The 22,753-nt window shown below is 41.4% G+C and overlaps 1 protein-coding gene and 1 long non-coding RNA gene across 3 annotated transcripts in view; both read left to right on the top strand.

Moving 5' to 3' along the window:
* LOC102974272 (uncharacterized) overlaps positions 1 to 3,674 on the top strand; it is a 44,952-nt gene extending 41,278 nt beyond the window's left edge. Inside the window, exons 4-7 of the long non-coding RNA XR_448891.3 lie at positions 645 to 898; positions 1,758 to 1,816; positions 2,616 to 2,701; positions 3,404 to 3,674. This is a non-coding gene — a long non-coding RNA (uncharacterized lncRNA). The remainder of the gene's footprint in view (positions 1 to 644; positions 899 to 1,757; positions 1,817 to 2,615; positions 2,702 to 3,403) is intronic.
* A 1,446-nt stretch (positions 3,675 to 5,120) lies between these two features.
* LOC129392866 (RAC-gamma serine/threonine-protein kinase-like) overlaps positions 5,121 to 22,753 on the top strand; it is a 63,055-nt gene continuing 45,422 nt past the window's right edge. The window contains exons 1-2 of one of the 2 annotated variants that reach the window (XM_055091386.1): positions 5,121 to 5,513; positions 10,753 to 11,438. In XM_055091386.1, the coding sequence (XP_054947361.1) occupies positions 5,327 to 5,513; positions 10,753 to 10,796 (231 nt within the window). In that variant the 5' untranslated portion in view covers positions 5,121 to 5,326 and the 3' untranslated portion in view covers positions 10,797 to 11,438. Of the gene's footprint in view, positions 5,514 to 10,752; positions 11,439 to 22,753 lie in introns of those variants that run through there. The other variant, XR_008619548.1, reaches the window with a different exon arrangement.

Below are 22,753 nucleotides of genomic sequence, written 5' to 3'. Positions count from 1 at the left end.
CCGCGTACCGCAAAAAAAAAAAAAAAAAAAAAAAAAAAAAAAAAAAAAAACAAGAAAAAAAAACCTCTCTGAGATACCTCACTGAAGGCCTAAGAAAACCGCGAACTTAGAGCTGCAATATGGGGCAAAGCCACTAGGTGGAGCCCCATAAAATCTACGGTCATCTCCTGCCCATTATTAAACACTTTAGTCCATAGGATGCTGATACTGGAATGGACCAAGGAAAGCAAGGAACCAACCCCTTCATTTTCACAGAGGAGGAATCTGGGAGCCAATCAGGGAAAGAACCAACCTAGGTCACACATTCACATTAGTGAAACCGAGCAGAACCCTGTGAGGCCCTCCCAGTTATGAAAGCCCTTCTGTGTCCCCTGTCTCTTGTTTGTAGAAAAGCTGCAGTCTCCCAGGCATACGCTGAGTCACAAAAGGCTCAAGCAATTAATGGTTAGGACAATAGAGTCACTGAATCTGTAGTTCCTCCCTGAAGGACATAGATAACAGTGTCCAATGCACATTCCTGAGTTGTTTTGCAGATACTATAACCACCACCAGAGGGAAAAAGCTGGCCAGATGACCAGACTATAGACATAATGTAAGCTGCTGCATCTTGAGCAGTACTGAATCTATGGCTTGCACAATTCCAGGAACTGGCCTCAAGGAAATGGGAACAAAGAGACCCCGGAGTTGAAGACTAACTGTGCTTAAAACAATCAAGATGACGCTGACCAGACCACCACATGACCAGTTTCAAAATGACTGTCGGAGCTGACTGTGCTGTTCTGCACATGGCCCCTGCCTGCACACCCCTGAAACTTCCCGGCTTTTCCCTCCACAACCCTTTCCCTCTAACCAACAAGAGGGAGATGCTTTGGGAGACAACAGTCTGCCATCATACCAGGTTGGCGACTTCCTGAAGAAAGCATCTTTCTTTTTCCACCAACCCTTGTCTCTCAAACATTGACTTTTGAGCGATGAGCAGCTGACCTTGAGCTCGGTTCTGGCTCTGGCTGGTAACAGCAGTAGAAACCCCAAATCAGCACCCAAAGTCTGCATTGCCCTGGGTCTTTGCATTTGCTACAGCAATGGTTTTCCCCGAGAGTTATGAACGGAAAAGGTGTACAGCTTAAATAAAAACAGGATACATACCTAATCAATCTCCTCAGTGGCAAAGAAAAGCAATATTGGCATAACATTAATTAGCTTGTGTTCTGGAGTCCCATAGTTTTAGCCAAAGGAAGTGAGCTTCATAGTCAGTGCCTGCAACGGTGTGCACTAAAACGAAGGTATCTAGGCTTCTTTCTACTGGATAATTTAAGGGACCTTATATCACTGTTCTGCCTCAACTCTGGGAAGGGGTTTGGGCAGAGTGAGTGGAAAGGACTGCCTGTAGCTTTTCCACTGACAAACTGTGTGGTCTCAGAGGCAAGTTTCCTGCCCACTGTTTCCACGGGGGAAAATGGTGCAGGCTGCTTTGCCTAATGGGCAAAATCAGAACAAGAAGTTATGGGGCTTTGGGATAAGATGATTACAGGACAAAACTGATCATCACAGGTTATCACTGGTAGCTTCTCTGCCCATTCAGTCCTATGCAATAGAGTAAATTATGAAGGGATATATATATATATATATATATATATCTCCTATATCTTTATAGATAAAAACATGAAAAATGCTTATTGTAGAATAACTTCTTTAAAGTATGATATAAATCTATACTAATTCTTTTTGAAAATTTCTTGTATATATTTCCATTTCAGAGAAAGAAAAGAGAACAAATGTCAAGTTTTTGATGCATGGCATATACTAGAATAAGAAGGTAAACATAATAAACTCATTCTGATCAGCAAGTTCTAATTATGAGAATGTTTTAGTTCCTAGTATTACTAAGCTTTGTCTCACCAAGCATGTGAGACAATAATAATTATATCCTTGTTTTTGATAAGTAGGTTTTAGAATTAATGATGCTTGTAAGAATAAAGCCTGGGCTTCTGATGTCCCTACATGGGGACCTAAGCTGGAGAAGAGCAGGCCCCCCTACCTGTGATGACAAGGTGGAAGGTGAACCCTGGAGACGCAGCACTGCTGCAGTGCACCCCCTGCTTATTTAAAGGATTCACTGAAATCCGACCACTTAACTTCTCCTTTAAGAACATCAAGTAAAGAAGGGAGTTCCATATGGTAAAATCATTGCCTAAAAATTAATAGTAATATCACACCCATTATGAGTTATATCCACTCTGAAGGGTAATCCCAGGACCTTGAGAAGACCCACAATGAGACAGAAAGTGGAGAAACAGAAGGATGAGCCATTGATCCCACTGATTTCTTCTAGGTCCTCTGCACCCTACCTCTTTACCTTTTTTTTTTTGGAGCCAAGTGATTAATTGCTCTCATAGTGATAGATTATTGAGGATTCTTTTCTCTCGCTTTGAATTTTCTAGCAACAGATATAAAAACAAGACAGGAAAAAACTACACAAACTTATTACCTGAAAAGTAATCATAGAACAAGATCATCAGTGACATGTGTACTGATCAGTGGCAGTGACATATATACTTCTTTCCCTTGTTTTGTTTTCCCTATGGAGTGACACTGCTTTAAAACTTTCTTTAAAGGAAGAGCATTAAAGAGACTGGAGAGCAGTTAGTGTAAAAGGATCTAAGAATCTTGAAAAACCCAGCAACTTATCTTTCTACTCCAGGTAAGTCTGAGACCCTTTTTTCTTCCCTCTATTTCCGTTCTCAGAATCTAGTGCTCTAACATCACACACACACACACACACACACACACACACACACACACACAGAAATATTGCCATATTTCCTACTTTCTAAAATCAGCTCTCCTCCTCCTGGGTTCCCTCTTGCTATGAGATATGTTCTGGCAGTGAACTATCTCTCCCCTACCCTTCTCCTCCTCGACTTCTACACTTTTTTTTTTTTAATTGAGATATAGTTGATTTACAATGCTGTGCCAATCTCTGTACAGCAAAATGACTCAGTTATACACCTACAGACACTTTTTCACATTCTTTTCCATTATGGTTTATCACAAGATATTGAATATAGTTCCCTGTGCTATACAGTAGGACCTTGTTGTTTATCTATCCTATATATAATTTGACATCTACACTTCTTTCCTCACACTTTATATTCCAATCATTTGGATGCACATGCATTTTTCCAAATACACCAGCATGTTCAGTAACTCTGTGCCTTCCTACATGCCTCCCCTCTGAAAAATCCTTTCTTCTTCCTCATTCCAAATTACATATTCTTCAGGTGACCTCTCCCCGTTAAAGCCTTCCCTACATCACACTCTCCCTCCCCACTAGTGAGCGCCTGCCCCATAGGGTTAAAAAAAAAATTGGTAACGAACACAAATTCTTGAGTTTGTCTTACAGAACAGCAGATAAAGAAACAACTTGTTGAAATCCCCTCTGCGTCTAACACAACAAGACTGGCTGAAACCAGTTGCAGCCAAGATGGCTGACCATACTTTGGGCAGAATAAACCTGCTTGTCCGATTGGTGACCCTTTGATACTGAGACAGGCTGGGACCTAGGACCCGGGACCCAGGACACTTTGCTGCCGTGCTTGCACCTGGACAAACGTCTCCTCAAGCAAGAAAATACAAAGAAACTATAAGGGACTAAAAATAACTTTGTGCGTGTGCAGCTGGGCCAAATTATGGACAAGATACAAAATGACCAAAAAAGACCAACTGCAACTTCTGAAGACCCGGGAGCAAAAGCAGGGTACTGAGAGTGCCCGAAGCACAAAACACCACCTAAGAGGTGGGCAAAACACCTAGGCCACCCCTCCAGCCCGACCCCTGGACACACCCCTACCCTAACCCCATATGAGGAACCAGCTCTCGGCCCTCCCCTCCCCCATGATCTCTTCCGCTCTCACACAAGCAGGCAAGCAAGTGCGGGAAACTGTTGTTTGTTCTCACTACCCCCTGCTGCAGCAGGGGCCCCAATAAAGTCTTGCCTGAATTTCTTGTCTGGCGTCTGATCAATTTCTATTGATTAAGGTGGCCAAGAACCCTGATCAGTAACAATATCACAGCCCAAATTGCCACCTCTTGCTTCATACCAACTCCCTGGAATTTGTACATGCAGAGACAGGAAGCCTGCTTGGGCCTGTGCATAGGAACTTGGCACTTCCTTAGCCTTTGTAAGCACAACACCCTCCCTTTTTCTTCAAGGCCCCAGAGCCCAGTCCTTAAATATCCACCTCACCTAGCCATCTGGGAGCCAGCTTTGAGAGTTCTGCTTCCTGTCTCCTTGCGTGGCCGCCCTGCAATAAAGACTTTTTCTCCCTGCAAAAGACTGTTGTTTCCGTGTCTGGCATCGCTGGCGGGGGACAGGGAGGGTTGGGGGGTGGCAATACAAACTCTGCTCTGTGTCCATCTTTAAGGCCCAGTACTTTCAGAATCCCAGTAGATGCCCCATTTTATAATACAAATATTTGTTTATATATCTATCTCTTCCTTTGTACTCTGAGATCCTTAAAAGCAGAAACTCTTGGTTGACTTTATAACTTCATATCCCAGCACAACATAGATGTTCAATATTAGTAGCGAGGATGATGATGATGATGAATGGATGAACGGATGAATAAATGAAAGGGTATACATCAACGGTAGGTAAGATGTTTGAAATCCCGCCAACCAGAAATTTACTCCGGAGCCTGGGGTGGCGCGTGCGCAAACCTCTGTCCTGTTCCTTCGCTGTGGATACATCTGGGTTGGCTGCTCCAACGGAGTCTGCAGCCCCGCCCTAACTGAAGTACGGGAAGACTGGAGGTTGCTTAGTGCACAGGAAAGCCTCACAGCGTCAGAAACTAGCAATCTTGGATTCTGCTTCTCAGAAGAATCCTGCCTTAAATTCTTAAGCAAAATTCTGCTTTAAATTAGCCTGTGATCTTGGGCAAGTCTCTCTAATTTTCCTGAGAAAATTCTGTTTCTTCATCCACAATGAGAATAGGAAGTCCAGTCTATTTATTTCCACGTTATGGTGTTAAGAAGGTGCTGGAGCCCGGGGCCTGGCCAGGAGAGGGCAGTGCGTCTGGAAACACGAAGAGCTGGAGCGAGCGCAGGGTGGCGGTAGCTGTGTCTGCGGGAGTAGACCCCAGCCGGGGATTCTGGGCAGCCTCTGGCGACAGACTGTGGCTCTCTCCACCAAGCCTAATGCAGGTCCTGCGGCCCTGAGCTGCCCCAAGCTAGGTGACAACATGTCCCGCTGCCACCATGGACTAGGTGTCTGTCGTGAAAGAAGGTTGTTTCCACGAGCGCAGTGAATCCATCAAGACCTGGAGTGATGGCTCCTCGCTGGATGGAAGGAGAGCCGGAGCCCCCGACCAGACCCTGCCCCCTCTCAACAACTTCTCTGTCGCAGAAAGTCCCTGATGAAGACCAGGAGACGGGGCCCAACACCTTTGTCATACGCTGCCTGCACTGGACCACAGTCATCAAGAAGACCATCCACGTGGACTCTCCAGAGGGAGGTGAGTCTGGGCCTCCTCGAGGCCGCCCTTTGAGAGCTTCCAAGCCCAGTGTGAGAAGGGGCGCAGATGGACAGATTAGGAGTATACCGTCTCAGCCCTTCCGTGAGCTGGGAAGAGCAGGGCTTCTCAGTCCACTGACCCGGTTCTTCGTCCTCAGACTGACGGGTTCGTGGGAATCCTGAGCGGAGCTTGTTGACAGTACTGGGGCGGGGCCTCTGCCTGTCTGGAGATCTGTGGAGGGTCAGGGGGCTGCATTTTTAATGAACATCTTCATTGATTTTGAGACAGGTTGCCCAGAGAATCAGTTTTTAAAAGACTAATAATTAGAAGAGATGATGTAGAATCACTTAGGTCAAAACAAATCGTATGAGGAGGTGTCTGGTGAAAGCTTTGCTCTCACTTCTGCCTCATATGCTCTCACCCCCAAGTTAACTGCTGTTCTGTGTCTGGGAAGAGCTTCTTCACACATGGACAGATCCATTCAGATCCTTTTGGGTTCTACTCTCCTTGTTTTTTCTTTTTACACAAAAGGTGGCATTGTATGCAAACTGTTCTGAACTTGCTTTTTTCACTTAAGTTATCTAGAGGAATCTTTCTGCTTCCATATATAGAGAACTGCTGCTACATTTTTCTTTTTAATAGCTGCACATGTATGTCCCTAAGTTTGTTTAGCAGTTCTTTATTAATGGTGACTGGGGTTGTTTCCAAACAATGCCACAGTGAAGTACTGGGTTGGCCAAAAAGTTCCTTTGGTTTTTAAGTAAAAATTAAAGGCACATTTTTCATTTTCACCAATTACTTTACTGAACAACATATTCACTGTTTTGTTCCACTACGTTCTGCCATTTTTCAGGCAACTTCATAATTCCATCTTCCCCAAATTTATCTTTTTGAGCAAAGAACTGTTCCAGGAGCCTTTTACAAAAGTCTTCCAGGGAATTGAAATTTTTTCCATTAAGAGAATTTTATAAAGACCAAAATAAATAGAAATAGGTGTTATTTATTTATGTTAAATAGGTGTTATGTCTGGTGAATATGGTGGATGAATCAGAACTTCCCAGCCAAGCTGTAACAGTTTTTGCCTGATCATCAAAGAAACATGTGGTCTTGCGGTATCCTGATGAAAGATTATGCGTTTTCTGTTGACTCGTTCCAGATGCTTTTCTTCAAGTGCTGCTCTCAGTTGGTCTAATTGGGAGCAGTACTTGTTGGAATTAATCGTTTGGTTTTCCAGAAGGAGCTCATAATAGAGGACGCCCTTCCAATCCCACCATATACATAACCACCTTCTTTGGATGAAGACTGGCCTTTGGTGTGGTTGGTGGTGGTTCATTTCGCTTGCCCCATGATCTCTTACGTTCTCACAGCTTGTTATAAAAACAGAATGTTTTCATTACATTTCAGTAGAGAATAGCATGTGGAAATACGGTCGAGAAGGTTTTTTTCGCTTAACTTATGTGGAACCCAAACATCAAAGTGATTAACATAACCAAGCTGGTGCAAATGATTTTCAGTGCCTGATTTGGATATTTTGAGTTTGTCGGCTATCTCCCGCGTGGTATAACTTTGATTGTTTTCAATTAATGTCTCGACTTGATTGCTATCAACTTCAACTTGTCTACCCGACCTTGCGTGGAGCATTGTCCAGCAAGAAATCTCCAGCATGAAACTTTGCAAACCACTTTTAACATGTTCTGTCAGTCACAGCACGTTCTCCATATGCTGCAAAAATCTTTTTTTGCGTGTCAGTTGCGTTTTTACCTTTCTTGAAATAGTAAAGCATGATATGCCAAGAATGTTGCTTTTTTCCTTCCATCTTCAATATTAAAATGGCCACACAAAAATTCACCAGTTTTGTTAAGTTTTTTTTAAAATGACTGCTGATGTGACAGCTGTCACAATACAATCTAACAAAATTGTTTCAAATGACATTAAAGACAACTAAGCCTTCTAGAGCCATCTTACGGAAAAAAACCAAATGAACTTTTTGCCCAACCCAATACCTGGTGCTTATTTCATTTGACATATGTGCAAGTAAATCTGTAAGATGAATTCTTAGATGTAGGATTTCTGGGCCACAGGGAATATGCATTTGTAATTTTGAGAAATGGCTCTATTAGGCCATGTCTAAGAGCGTTCTCACAGCCTTGTTTTCAAATGTTGGATGTTTTACCAATCTGATCAGTGGGAAATGGCATCTCAGGGTAGTTTTGGCTTTTCTTTCTATGGGTGAGTTTGAGTGTCTTTTCATATGTTCAAAGGCCATGTCAGTTTCTATACTGTCTGTTCATATCCTTTGTCTATTTTTCTATTGGGTAGTTGGTCTTTTTCTTATTTATTTTTGAAAGCTCTTTATATATTAGGGAGCTTAACCCTTTGTTATGAGTGGTAAATATTTTTTCCCCATTTTGTCCCTTTGGACCTGACTTTGAGAAACACTCCTTTAGCTTGTCTGTGAGATGAGGATTCAGCTGACCTGCTGGAGAACCCTAAAACAGTGCCATCCAAGAGAACTTTCTACCTTCATAGTAATGTTTAATATCCGTGGTGTCTAAAAGGGTAGCTACTAGTCACATGTGCTTGTGGAACATTTGAAATGTGGCCAGTATGACTGAGAAATGGAATTTTTATTTTATTTAATTAATTTACATTTAAACAGCCACATAAGGCTAGTGGCTGCCCTCTTGGACAATACATTTCTAGACCATATACAAAACAATATCACAAAATGTGTTGCCACAATCTATACTGTAATTATAGTTACCTACCTTCCTAAGGTTGAAAATATACTCGCCCCACCAAGGGAAACAGAATTACCATCTCAAGCCAGCTAGGTGTTACTCAGCTGAAAACTGGGGGCCAAAACACGGACTGCCAGTGAAAGCAAACTGAGACCTGTAAGTGCATAGGACCTGGGTGTTGGGCTGAGTTTTGAAGAGTGGGTGGGAGTTGACCACGGAGATAGGAAAGAGAAAGTGACTCCAGGAAAAGGGACCAGCATATTCAAAGCCCAAGAGTTGAGACAGCTCATCTTCCCGGGACCACAGAGGGTTCTGCATCACCAATGAATGAAAGGGCCAGGAATATTGGAAGAGGGGAAGTGGAAGCCTTGAAACTGGAGAGCTCAGCCAGGGCCTGGACTCTAGATGGAGATCTCCACAGGGCTTGACAAACCATGAATCAACTGGGGTTCGTCACAGGATTGCTAAAACATTCAGGGGGGTAATAAACATGAAATCCTTGATTCAGCAGTACCTGGCACACAGCTTGCAAGCCTGGAAAAGGAGCAGTGGGGAGCCGGCAAAGCTTTTTAATTGGGACGAGACCTGCTCTGGTTTCCATTATAGTAAGATATCATGCCCTTCATTGTGGAGAAGAATCCCTTTCCTAAGACTTGGGGGGTTAGGGGGTTAGGGCAACTCCTCTGCCACTGGAGAGAAATCTGCCCCTGGGTCTGATCTGAGACCAAACTCCAGATTTCTGACCTTTACCCAAGGGGAGGTGTGAGCCAGAAATCCAGCAAGAGAGAGGCCATTCTGCTCTCTTGGCTGTCCTCTCTGCCCTGCGCCACATAGGCCTGAGGCAGTAGGCTGCTCCTGAGCCTGGGGAGAGGTAGGGAGTCGGGGTGGGGATGGAGGACAGACAGAGGCCACACTGGTGACGGGTCCTTGCCTAGATGATGCAGCAGCCTGCTCACTGGGCTCCCAGTAGCCTCTCCTGCCTTCCCCAGATGGTGCTCCCCAGGGCAGCTAGAGAGATTCCTCCACCCCACCACCTTGTTTCAGACTACAGAAAAGTTGAAATAATAGCATAATAAATGAAGTCCAGATCCCCTGTACAGCAACTCAACATCTGCCATGTTTGCCTCATCTGGCTGTATTTTATGCTGACTCTTGAATTTCTGTTCATAGTTTCAACACATTCCTCACTAACACTTCAGCAGCCATTTCCTAAGATAAGGATTTTCTCCTACAGAATCATGGTGTCATTATCACACCTGAGATGATTGTTTACACTCCAGATTTACTAATATCGTCTCTATATCCATGCCATACTTGAATGTACCCAGTTGTCCTCAAAATGTTATGTTTCAAACCAGGATTCATTCAAGATACATGTTGTCTCTTTGGCTTATTTTAATCTAACTCAGCCCTTTTGTCTTTTTTTTCCTTCCAGGACATTGATTTTTTTTTTTTTTTTTTTTTTTTAATGAGCCAGGCTAGCTCTCTTAGAGAAAGTCACACACTCCTATTAGGTGCTTTTTACTTTGTTCCCATGTGCCTATATTTCCTGTAAACCCGAAATTAGGTCTGGAGCCAAGTTGGTAAACTCTGACCTGATCTCCTGTTTTTATAAATAAATTTTTATTGGAACACAGCCATGCCCATTTGTTTACAAATTGTCTGGCTGCTTTTGCCCTACTATGGCAGAGTTGAATAGTTGTGACACAGACTGTGTGGCCTGCAAGGCCTAAAATATTTACTGATTTATCCTTTAATGGAGAAGTCTGCAGACCTCTGATTTTGGCAGGTATATTTAAACAGTGCATCACATTAGTGTGATCTTTTAAATGTAAATCTTATCATGGAATTTCTCTGCTTAGAACTCTGACTGGCTTTTTTTTTTTTTTTTTTTTTCTGACTGGCTTTTAATCCCACTTGGAGTAAAGTCCAAAACTTGTGTCATATCCTACAAAGTCTACATGATCTGGCCTCCTCTCCAGAATCATTTTCTACCACTAGTTCCCTCAGTTTAGCCACACTGGTCTCCTGCTGTTCCTTAAACATGCCAAGCACACTTCTACCTCAGGACCTTTGCATTTGCTGTTACCTTTGCTTAGAATCTTCTTTCCCCAGACATCATGATGGTTCTGACCTTTACTTCCTGAGGTGTCTGCTCAAATGCCTCCTTCTCAGAGTGTCCTGCCCTGCTTCCCATGACTCTGTTACCCTTACCTCCTTTAAGTTTCTTCACAGCACCTATCTACCAGGTGTGACATTTTCTATGTATTTATTTGTGCTGGGAACATAAATAGCTGTTCAGTACATGTTTGTTGAATTAATAAAATAATAATTAAAACTAAAAAAAAAAGAGAAGGTGCTGTATTTGAGAGGGCTTGTGAACAATGAAGCATGGTGCAGATTTAAAGGACTGTTATTAAATGTTGTTTCTCTTCTTATGTATGCAGTGCTGGGTTTTTCCTCTGGTCAGCTTTGTTTTGTTTTGTTTTTAACTTCAGCTGTAGCATGTCCATCTCAGAATGCTGGGAATTCCACGGGATGAGTTGAGGAGGAGGCACGGTGTGTTGTGGAAAGAACATGGACATTTGATTCAGCAGATTTGTGTAGAAATCTCAGCTTCATTATTTACCCAACATTCTTGCTCCTCAGTTTTCTCATGGAAATGAGAAATACCAATGCCTTTCTTGTAGGTTTGATGTGAAAGTTAAATATGATAATCTAATGATATAAGATATCAGCTCCTTGTACATACATAGGAGGTACTTGGTAGAGTGGAGCCCTGAATGGGGAGAAGACGTGAAAGGTTGCACACACCTAAATCCTAGTGGTGAAAACTCCAATTGCCTGAGTTAAAAAGTAATAATAATAATAGTAATAAAAAATTAACCTTGACTCACTGCAGAAAATTAACTGGAATTTACTAAGAAATACAGGAAGGATCAGTCCTACTCCTTGCATTTGAGAGCTGATTGTTTCCTAACATTCATGAATCACGTTGGTAATCTTTGCCATATCTGAGTATTGTCTGTACTATTATTTTCTTAATTGATTAAGTTGGTTGTTACTTAGCCTTATCATCCATGAAATCACAAGTTTGTTATGCTGGTTAAATTTACTCTAATACATATGAGTATAAATATTTGTCTAAAACATAATAATAGAGAACGCCGCCCCCCCAAAAAAAGGTGTGTACCCACCTAATGACTTAAAGAATTTTTGCATTGCAAGCTTCTTCCTGCAAATGTTTGTACCCTGAGGCCTTGCTCTCAATTCTCTCATTAATTGCATTTAAAACAATGTAACATAACCTTACATCCTAAAGTGTATAATATCAATTTAAAAATCTCTATTACACAAAGAGTAAGTTTTTGCGCCCTGAGAATTTCAAACTTCTTCTGTATAGGAATGTTTCTAGTTCAAACAAGGACTTGGCAGATAACTCAGATCTATAGGAATTTAATAGAGTAGATGCCTGGGGCGTAAAAATTTATCTCATGTGTATGTGCATTTAAAGCCAACAACATGCTCTGCATGTTAATTTAATCACTAATTCATCTACTAGTTAATTAAACCGAAAGTTTCAATTCATTGTGGGAAGTGGAATAATAGAGGCTTGTGCAGAGTAGCCTGGGGTGCCAAGCAAAGGTATTCTACCCATTTGACAAGGGGGGACCCTTGGTGAGAGTGAGGAACCTTATTTAATTTCCCTGTAGTCCATTTTATCTTTGTTATCTCCATTTCCAGAACCTCAGTTCAGACCCTTAGTATTTAAGGAAATCAGTTTCCTAACTGGCTTCCCTACCTCTAGCTCAGTTTATTGCATCCCAGCCTCTATACAACTGCCATGTAGTCCTCCATCTATTCATTGGATAGATATGTACTGAGCTCCGGCTACATGCCAGGCACTGTTCTAGAGCTCTGATCATGTTACTACCCCTCTTAAACTCCTCCCCATGGCCTTCCTGTTGGAGTTTACATCCCTTAGTATGGCTCTCAGGGCTCATGTTTATCTGGGCCATGCTCATCTCCTGACCAGTCCTTTTCTAGCATCTGGTACCCCAGCCCCACTGCACTGCTTGCTATCTCCTGGGTATACCCTGTGTTCACACTCCTCACAGCCTTTGATTGAATGCTTATCTTTCTTGGCCTGGTTGTCTCCTCTTGGCCTGTTCTAAACTCACCTCTTCTGGGAAAAGGAGACTGTGGGATAGTTGGAATCTCCAAAGGGCATTGTTACTGATCCCCAAGGGGTAGGTGACCCCGCAATGGGTCCTTTGCCCGAAGTTGCAAATGCCAGTCAAACAAAACTGGACTCTGTATGGCAGAGCAGAAACTTTACTCATTGAACATGGAATGGAGAACGGAGAGCTCTGCTCTAAAAACACCTTGTTCCCAAAGGGAGGGGAGAAAGGGAATTTTAAAGGGGTAGGACACAGCCTTGTCATCGGGGCCCTAGGAAAGGGACGGAGATTTTCAGGAGCAGCCTGGGGCAGCTGGGGCAAGCGCAGTCTTCCAGTCTTCTTTGCACACAGCACGAATTGTGCCTAACAGAATACAAAAACCCACCTTGAGCGGAGATCTTAGCATGGTAGTCAGGCAAAGGTAACTTGCAGACACCTTCAGGCCTCATCTGACCAGGTGCATTCCTGTGGTAGAGCCAGAGCCAGGTCAGGGCGGTTGACCACTGCATATCTCTTAAATAACAGCTGCAAAACATCTCTGTCAAATACCAGGTGGTTTTGAAACAAACACAGAGATAAATCAAGGCAAAGATCCTTTAGCTCATAGAGGCTGATATGGGTGACAGCATCTACACTGATATTCTTTGAAACATACAAACAAACAAAAAATAGTTTATATTAAGTGTGTACACACACACACACACACACACACACAAAAGGAAAGACACATTACAAGCTTATCTTTAGTCATTTCTAAATAGTAAAAATGCGTATTTTTTAAATCTTGCCATATTCCTGTAATTTCAAAAATGTTCTTTGATGATTTAATTTCTTAATGGGAAAAATAAACATTTTTTTAAATAAGGAAAAGTGGAAGACAGAGAGGAAGCAAGGAATGAAGAAGGATATAAAGGTAGATATGGAAGCATTGCACGCATTTCAGAATGCTAAATAAGTTACTGAGCTTGCCTTTTTTCTTGTGTAATAAAAATTCACCCATACGTCTCCCATTTATAGACAAACTCAGTTAATTACAGCATTGTTTGTGGTTGCTTCTGGGCAGGGTCAATATGGGTAATTAGATCTTTTACAATCTTTAGAAAGTTACTCTCATTCCTTGTAAAACATCAATATCAGATGCAGTGTGCATTAGGAAGGAGCTGTGGTGAGTAACGTGGATGAATAACATCACAAGGTCAGTGGAGTGAAAAACTGAGGCATTTAGAAAGATAACTCAGTCACAGTTTCTTGTCCCTGAATAAACAGGAGCAATAATTTTTTTCAGAATTATTTAAAAAGATGTCTCAATTCTGAGGTGTAACAAAGCCAGGTGCAGTAAAGAATAATACACTCTTAGAGCTCAATGGACCCTTAGGAGTTGTCAAACTTTGTTCTAGCATTGAAAGCCTTTTTAAAAATCAACTCTTAGGGCTTCCCTGGCGGCGCAGTGGTTGCGCGTCCGCCTGCCGATTCAGGGGAACCGGGTTCGCGCCCCGGTCTGGGAAGATCCCACATGCCGCGGAGCGGCTGGGCCCGTGAGCCATGGCCGCTGAGCCTGCGCGTCCGGAGCCTGTGCTCCGCAACGGGAGAGGCCACGACAGAGGGAGGCCCGCATACCACAAAAAAAAAAAAAAAAAAAAAAAATCAACTCTTAAATAGAAGCTTGATACTGTAACTTCTGGGTGGTATGCAGAAAGAGCAGGAGTTCGAAACTTAAACCGGGGCTTGAATTCCAGTTCCATCCTTGGGGCCAAGGAACTTGACCTGAAATTCTGGTTGCTTGTGAATAAAATAAGGATAATTAACAGTGACTTCAAAGGCTGGACGTGAGAACAAATGAAATACAGCCTGGATATGGCAGGTGGTATTAGTGAGCGGGGGCTGTACTTTGTTAGTCCTCTCAAAACCAAATACGACAGAAACGAGTTTGCCCCTTGGAAATTAAAATTGGGGCTGACATATGCAACATCATTGAACAAGTCTGAATAATTTACAGTCCAGCAGAACTGGTCGTGTCTGATTGAATTTATTAACATTTAAAGAAAAAATGTGAGGCTCCGAAGGGGGAGTTGAGAATCTCAGAGGCATTCCACCTGTAAACATTTTCCAGAGGATTTTTGCATTTAGCCAGTAATCTCCATGTCCTGTTCATGAGGGGATCCCCAATGTGGAAAGGTTGGAGGGATTTTCTGCCTAGGAGTCTGAGATTCCTGTTTTCACAGGCACTGTCATCCTTACTTGCAGATGTGGGTATCAGGGTGTCTGAGACTAATGCCTTTAGACCTTGGGTGCCTCTGGCTCACTTTGTCCTGATTCCATGCCATTCATGCAACCTCTGATGCTTATTTGGAATCCCATATAGATCAGCCTCTGACAACAGTATGCAGTGCTCACTTGGAGGTTGAGTATTCCAGTCCCTGTGGCCATTATTTCTTAAGGTAAATTCATCAGTTGGTATTTAAGTTTTATCCCTCTGTTCTATAAGCTTACTCAACATGACCCTGCCCAAGAGATGAATCTGCTCTTTGTGCTGACAAGATCAGCAAGGCCTCAGATTGGGGAAAATTCACCAAGGCAATAAGTGTCCCCTACTGAGAGAGGCTTTTAGAGGCTAGTTGACAGCCTTCTTTGGTGGAACAACCCAACATCACTTTATGGCTAGGTTAGATATTGAATATTTCTTAGTTTTAGTTTCTGTATTAGTCACTCATGAACTATTCATTACCTCCCTTTTCTATCCCAAGGAGTTGTCTTTGGTTGGATACCCCCTGAAGTAGTCTCTGAGACAAATAATACATTGGGGAGGTGGTCCCAGGAAGCACCAGTAGAAAAGTGGGGACAGGAGCCAGGAAATGGAAGAAAGCCAGTAAAGTTTACAATATCAAGCAAGTAAATGTTGAGGGCAACTAGGGCTTAATCCCAGTGAGAACTCAGGGAGACAATGAAGGGCATGGCACAGAGTTATTCACCTCCCCGTCCCCATGGGCAAAGAAGAGGTACATTTATCCTCTCATTCCCATCTCTCTTTGGCTGAGGGCTAGTCCCTGGTGCATTGTCTCATGGCACTTCTGGCTATTAGGGTCTGGAACCTAGAGAGTACTTTCAGGTGGGAATCACAAGGGTTTTCAGTAGAACTGTGTGGGCATGTATTTGATAGGGGAGTGCCAGAGAGGGGTGAGGGTGATGAATGGGGCAACCAACTGCATTTGCTATAGGAGGTGGGTCATGAAAGAATAAAGCACAACTGATACTCTCACATGCTTATAATGACTAGACATCATTCTAAATGATAATCCAGTTCACCCAGAATGATAAAAGCCATGCAAGACTCTTCTCTGTGGTTTTGGATCTAGCTCCCCAAAAGACACCAGAAAGAAGGAAGTAAAAGCAAATCTGCTACTGATTTCCACTTCTCCGCATTGCGATATTTTTTTTTCACACCTAATGATGAAAAACTTTATTCTGTATCAGGTATCTAGAAAATGAAGCTGCATTTGGGGCACGTTACACATGAGGAATGATCCGTACGTAGTGAGTACGAAACTCAATTACGGAATTATTTCCTAGTTCTTACCAGATACTCCATTACCAATGCCTAATTGAAAGTAAAACATAATTTGCCACACTAAAAGCCTAAAAGTGAAATATGACAAAATTTAAACCAGTAGATATAAATGCAGCACCTATCCGTGAAAAACAAACAAACAAAACAAAACAAAGATGGGAAAGATCAAATACTGAGGAAGAGCTCTGGCCTTAAGCACATCTCACGTGAAGAGTGAAATGATGACTGTAGCAACTTATTCCTCCAAGCAATGCTAAATCACCAGCCTACAACCTTGCTTTATATAACATTCCAGTTCAATGTCTGGCAGAAATCAAAGCATGGGGGTCTGCCAGTTGACCCCAGTATCATTCAGGCATACGTGATGGGTCTAGAAGTTTAGAAGTCCCAACTTCTCAGTATTCAAAGTGGAAGTAACATCACATTTGTTTAAATGTTTCCGTTTTATTTAAGATCTACTAAAGACTTCCCCATCTACCCAGATTCATAGGAAATCCAATATCAGTTATTTGGAGGACTGTTGGTGTGGGTCCCTTTCTCTCTTCCCTGGTATGATATAAGAACACCGGCAGGGCAGGTGGGAGGGAGGGCTTGTACGGATCTGAAATGGCGTCTACCAGGCATCACAATCTCGAGCAGGGAAAAGCAAGATCGCTGTATGCCTGTCTCTGCTGTCCTTGCCCCTTGCAGCTGTGTGATGCCTTGAAGGAGTACTGGACCCCCTTCCTCTTCGGATCCAGCAGTAGCCGAGTGTCCTTGTCCAGCTCTCTGCCCAGGAGGGCCGCTCTTTGGGGACTCCGGGACCTCAAAGCTAAACTGAGCCCCAGTGCTTCTTCACACAGTGGTCTTAGGTCACAATGCCCAGAACTGACCTGCAACCCTCCTGCCCTTTTCTCCAAGATCCTACTGGCTATGAGTTTCCCATCCCCACCCCCAATCCCCAGACTCACAGTCAAAAGTCCTCTTTGCTCTCCTGTTTTTGGACAAGAAAGCCTAATTGCTTCACTGGAACTAGAGCAGCCTCTTCTTCCTTGGTTATTTTCAACTTTCCCTTTTTTGGCCTATCAGTAGGCATATATATATACATAAACTCAGGAAGAGAGGAGAAGTAGGGAAAGTGAATTGGTGACAAGGGGGTTGGAAGGATAACACACAGCTCCAAAGTTACTCACCACTACTAAACAGCACCAGCAGGTATCAAAGGCATCAAGTGGGTTAAAAGCAACAGAAATAAAATTTCCATCCTAGAATTCCACCAGAAAGTTTCAGGAGTTATAATTGTTTACTCATTTGGGTTTCTGATAAAATAGTCCTTGCCTTGATTTCACTGGCTGTCACTCTCATTTCACGGGCATCTGATTTCAGCCAGTCTTTCAGTCCTGGACTGGCCCCCTCACCACGCTTCTCATCAGCCAAGATTACTTTAGTCAGACTTTACCATTCATGTGATACTTAGAGACACAAAGAGTTCACAAAGACTTTTCTTTTAGATGTTACTACTTTGAAGTGTATATTGCATCCCCCCAAATCCTCTGTTGAGCTTGCTTTAATTCATCTACAGTGCAGTGGGTGATACTTCTGTCGATGGTTCTAAGATCATTTCAAGATTCTCACTGGAGGCTTTTTGGCTCTCTGAGATAAATATATATGGCAAAAATATTTAACATTTTTTTAGTATGATTGTTTTCAAATCTCAGGAAAGAATTGCTAAAGGAGTTTGTTAAAAATGTAGATCACACCTGAGATTCTAATTCAATAGGTCTGGTATGGGCCTCAGGAATCTGTATGTATAATAATGACTTTCAGATGCAGGGAGTTACAAAAATGTACACTTCCTGTAAAACACTTATTTGATATCATCTATGTGTCAGACAATTTGCTAAAGGCTTTATAGGACTTATTTTATCAAACCATCACATCAGTGCTATAACAGAAAATATTACTAGCCTCATTTTATAGATGAGTAAATGGGGCCTGAAAAAGAAATTAAAACTCAAGGTCACTAAACAAGTATGGGTTAGATCAGAGATTCAAATTAAATTACACATCTATGTGGTTGCAAAACCCAAACTCTTTCAATTATATTACATTATAAAATAAATTCTAGTGTTGAGGATATTTCAGTTCTAGCAAAAATGGCGATTCCCTACAACTAATACTTCTTAAGTTAAAATTTAATCTGTTCTTTAGTCATAATTTATGAATTAATCGCCTAAGGTAGGTTATGCCATGATAGCGAACAACCCCTGGGGAGAAGTGACTTAACGCAGATTCCTGTTCACTTATGTTCCATGCTCATCTTGAGTTGTGCTGGGGGTTCTGTTCCATGTTGTCTTCACTCGGACACAAAGTGGCAGAGCCACTACCATCCGGAATGTCACTGCTCCCTGTGGCAGGAGAGGGAAGTAAAGCAAAAAGCCACCAGCTCTTCTCCCATTTCATTAGCCAAAGCAAGTGGCATGGGCAAGCCTAACATCAGGAGGGCAGGGAAGTCTCTTCTGCCTTGTGTTCAGAAGACAGAGAGCTGGAAATATTTGTGAACAGCACAAAGGGTCACAGGTAGACTGGTTGCAGGTAGACTTGGAGAAAGAAGATCTGAGTTGAAATTGTGACTTCAAGATGTACTAACACTATGACTTTAACCAAGAGAATAAATTTCAGCTCTTCATTTCCTAAATAGATAGAATAATACTTACACCCTATGGTTGTGAAAATCAAATAAAACCAAATTCGTACATTCAAACAATTTAGTGCCTGAAGCATAATAGATGCTCTCACTAAAACTAGTAGAATTAAAAATAATCACATTGTTGACTACAGTTACATATCCACATACCAGAGATGTTTCAGATTCACGGAGTTATTTTACTTGCACATTTAAATTCAGAGATGGTGTCTAATGAAACTTGGAATTCACTGTGTACGGAGAATTGAAGGCAGTTAACTTGCTAGTGAGAGAGGCTGTCGTAGGCTGGGTTCCTCCATACACAGACTCTAGCGTAAAGACTTGTTTGTAAGAATGGCACCAGCAAAGGGATGAGGGAAGTTGGACTGGATAAGAAGAAAATTTGACTTGTGTTGCAGCAGTAATAGAACGTCTGCCCGGGAGCTGGGGAGTTGAGATGGCCCTTCAGGGATATTCTGGATAGAGGCAAGAGAATCAGGCCTGACTTTGGGCCAGGTGGTACCCTTAGAGGGGAATTTCTGGAGAGGGACTTAAGTGAGCACCCTAACAAGGCAACACTCACTGCAGCTGGGGAAACTGGGCGACTGAGGGCTTCAGGCCTGAATCGAGGGATCTAAGTAACAGACCACAGGATCCATCTTTAAAAGTAAACCTGGAAATGGAACAGGCTATAACACTGGAAAACCCCAAACTGACTTGTCATTATTGCTCATTAAATCTTGCTTCCACTTGAAAAGTAAGTTAGGTGAGGCAGTTAATGTTTAGTATTCTTGTATATAAACAATGAACTTCATAGAAAAATACATCATTGGTGTAGGACCTGAATTATTTTTCTCCTCTCTGTTGTCCTCATCCAGGAATAATTGGCCCCCCAGGGACTTTGCACTTTGTTCAATCTAATGCCAAAAAGGAACTTATTCTCATGACAATCACTTCAGAAATTGTTCCTAGAAGGCAAAAATTCTTATTTGGTTTATTTCTACCTTGGTTGAAATACTTTCTAAACTTGAACTTCTTAGACTGAATATCAAATTTCCCCTGAACTTCTTAGAGTTGTTTCCATGAAGCATGAAGAGGCACAAGATAAAGATGACACATCTTATGGAGCATGAATGTGACTGGATGACTTGAAAAGGTGACAGGGAGGGGAGCAGACTTAATAATTTTATGATTTTTTCCATTAAAAAAGCATATATATTAAGGATGACAAAACTGTACTATTTTAAAGATAAAACAATACCCTTTAAATAAGATGTAAAGAAGCATTTAAATCTATATTAGAGCATTCAAACCACATAGAGATACAAGGTCATTCTGCCACGCCTTTAAGGGGGCTTCACTGGAAAATTTTGAGAAGCCTACTCTAAACCTCTACAGTTTTCCCATTATTGGCCAATCATTCTTTCAAATTTCACAATTTTTATACTGAAGAGACACACCTCTACCAATTGTTTCCTTGGGAAATAGAGCAAATAAAGAAGGCTTATTATTTCTGTAGAGCACTAAAAGTGAATGACAATATATCTTATCCTTCAAAGGGGCTGTGTGTTAGCAAGCCCAGTGACACTCCAAAATGATAGGAAGAACCCTCTATCTCAAAGTGTCTTCCAAAATAGGATCATGGTGGAATGTAAGTGAGAATAAGATGTGAAAAAGTATTTATCAAGCATTTTCCACAAGCCAAAAATCTTTTCACAAAGTTTATACCCTGTAATCCAGTTTTCAAGAAGTATTTATTATCCTGATCTGATGAATGAAGAAACTGAGGCTTAGAGAAGTTAAGAAAATGGGAAAGAGTTTAAACTCAACTTTGCTGATCTTCAAAGCTGCAGCTCATCTACCCATGTAAATAAGCTATTGGCCAAAATATTAAATTCTTTTGACTGATATAGAAGTCCTATAATATAGAGAAAGGTATCTGAGCTTTGGGATCAGACAGATGTTTAGATCCTGGTTCTATTGTGTACTAACTCTATGACATTTGGAAAGGACTTAATATTTTTGAACCTCAGATATTTTATCGGGAAAATTCAAAATACCAGTGCTGAGTTGTTAGGATAAGAATAAAATATAAATGCACAGCAGAAATTGAATAAGTAATAGTAATTTTGTTAAATATTGTATTTGAGATACATAAAATAACCTTCTGGGAGATTCTAGATCTAGCTTTATATAATTCCTTCAATGATGAATTCAATGAATATGTCTAAATGAATGTGCACTCCTCCTTCCTTCCTTTCTTTCTAGGTTTCTTAGAAAGAAACCTAGTGGAGCCTTGGCAGTTACTCAGGGACCCTGGGCAGGGGAAGGAAACATTCTGACTCAGGGCCCCCTGTCTGTGTAATTCAGCCTGGCCTGAAATGACTATGCTTCTCTCAGGCAGTTGCTGAGAATCAGCTCATCAAATATCCTCCTTTAGTTTTTTTTAAAGAAGCCTTGGTAATAATAGTCCCTGTATGCTACGACTGTTTTTTTCCTTTTTTTTTTTTTTTTTAAATCTTCCTCTTTTACCTGACCCATTTTTGCATGGCATATTTTCTCCACCAACTGAACTAGTTTTAATTAAAGCTGATAATTCCAGGGTGCTTTCCACATGCTCCCTGATGAGTGTGATATAAATGGACACAATAAACAGACCATCTAATATTGATAGAGTCTACAGCTGTATCTGCTAATTAAGGCCAATAAAGGCTTTTGGGGCAAGAGTTCCCATGTGATATTTGTTTAATTAAAGCCTTTGTCTGCCGTACTTAGAAGGGTGAAAAATATTCCACTTAAAATGTACTGAAAACAAACATAGCCTTTAGAATGCAGAATATTCCATAATAGTCTCTCCCGGGCTCCCAGAAGGAAACTTTTAGGTCAAAATAATATTTTTTCTTGATAATACGTACAATGTTGTTGTTTTAATTAAACCAGATAATTTATTCTATTTCCCAGTCCACATGTTTACATAGAAGTAGCTCTAAGGGGGGAACAGGTTCAGAGACAAGCCAGGAAGGATGGGGCAGAGATCATTGGGCCTATTGGCAAATTGGATGTCTCATGTGTTATCCTATGGATGATAAGCTGTTCTTGACCAACTGTATGAATGTCTGCTCTCAATAACAGGCTGAGTTATTTACTGTGGAGTTTTAGTCATCTGTTATAGGTCAAGGAATAAGATGCACTGTGTTAGGATGACATAGGAAGTGTGAGATTAGGGCATTAGGCGAGACAGGAAATGTGGATTTCAGGTCTGACTTTGCCATGAATGTAGAAAGTTATTCTTGAAGTCTTAGTTGCTTTATCTTGATAAATGGAAATATGAATATTTAGGCAGAACTTTAACTTATTTGATTTCAAGACTTTCTTGTTTCAATTTCTTTGATTACCCTTTTTTTGGAGGGGATTTTTCCAAATGTGGTTCATATGAATTGTCAATTTTTAAGTAACTAAAATACAAAAGCTTATATTAACAGTAAATTGATAAATTGTTCTCTCAAGATATATCCCATAGGGTTTTTATTAGGTTGCTTTTAATTCACTATGAAGAATTTAGATGATCAATGAATTATAGATACAGGGAATGAATAAATAGAAAGTATTGGCTATTAGAACACTATGCTAAGGGAAAAAAAAGTGTTTGTTTTTGCTGCATAGGCAGAAGTCTCCAATCTATACAGCTGTCCCTAGTTTATAATTTAGTTCTATGTTTGGCTGAAAACAGTAAATACCACAGTGTGTTGATTCTAAGATTCACCTTATTCCTTCTCCACATTTTAATGTTTCTGAAATCAAGACACTTCTCAAAATCAAAGCCAAGAGGGCTTAGCCTAAGTTGTAACATAGCTGTCCATGTCTATAGGTACACAGATTGAAATCTCTTGGGGAAAGAAGATCTGAGTTGAAATTGTGACTTCTGAGTTGAAATGTGTGTGACAGGAGATAACTTTTTATCTGACACTCATTTAAGTTTAGTTACTTGCACTATACCATGGGTTAAATTTCAACTTTAAAATTTGGAAGGGCTTCCCTGGTGGCGCAGTGGTTGAGAGTCCGCCTGCCGATGCAGGGGACACGGGTTC

This window comes from Physeter macrocephalus, chromosome 16 (genome assembly GCF_002837175.3).
Source record: "Physeter macrocephalus isolate SW-GA chromosome 16, ASM283717v5, whole genome shotgun sequence".
In the NCBI taxonomy this organism is placed as follows: domain Eukaryota; kingdom Metazoa; phylum Chordata; class Mammalia; order Artiodactyla; family Physeteridae; genus Physeter; species Physeter macrocephalus.
This window is presented reverse-complemented; position numbering and strand designations above follow the sequence as displayed.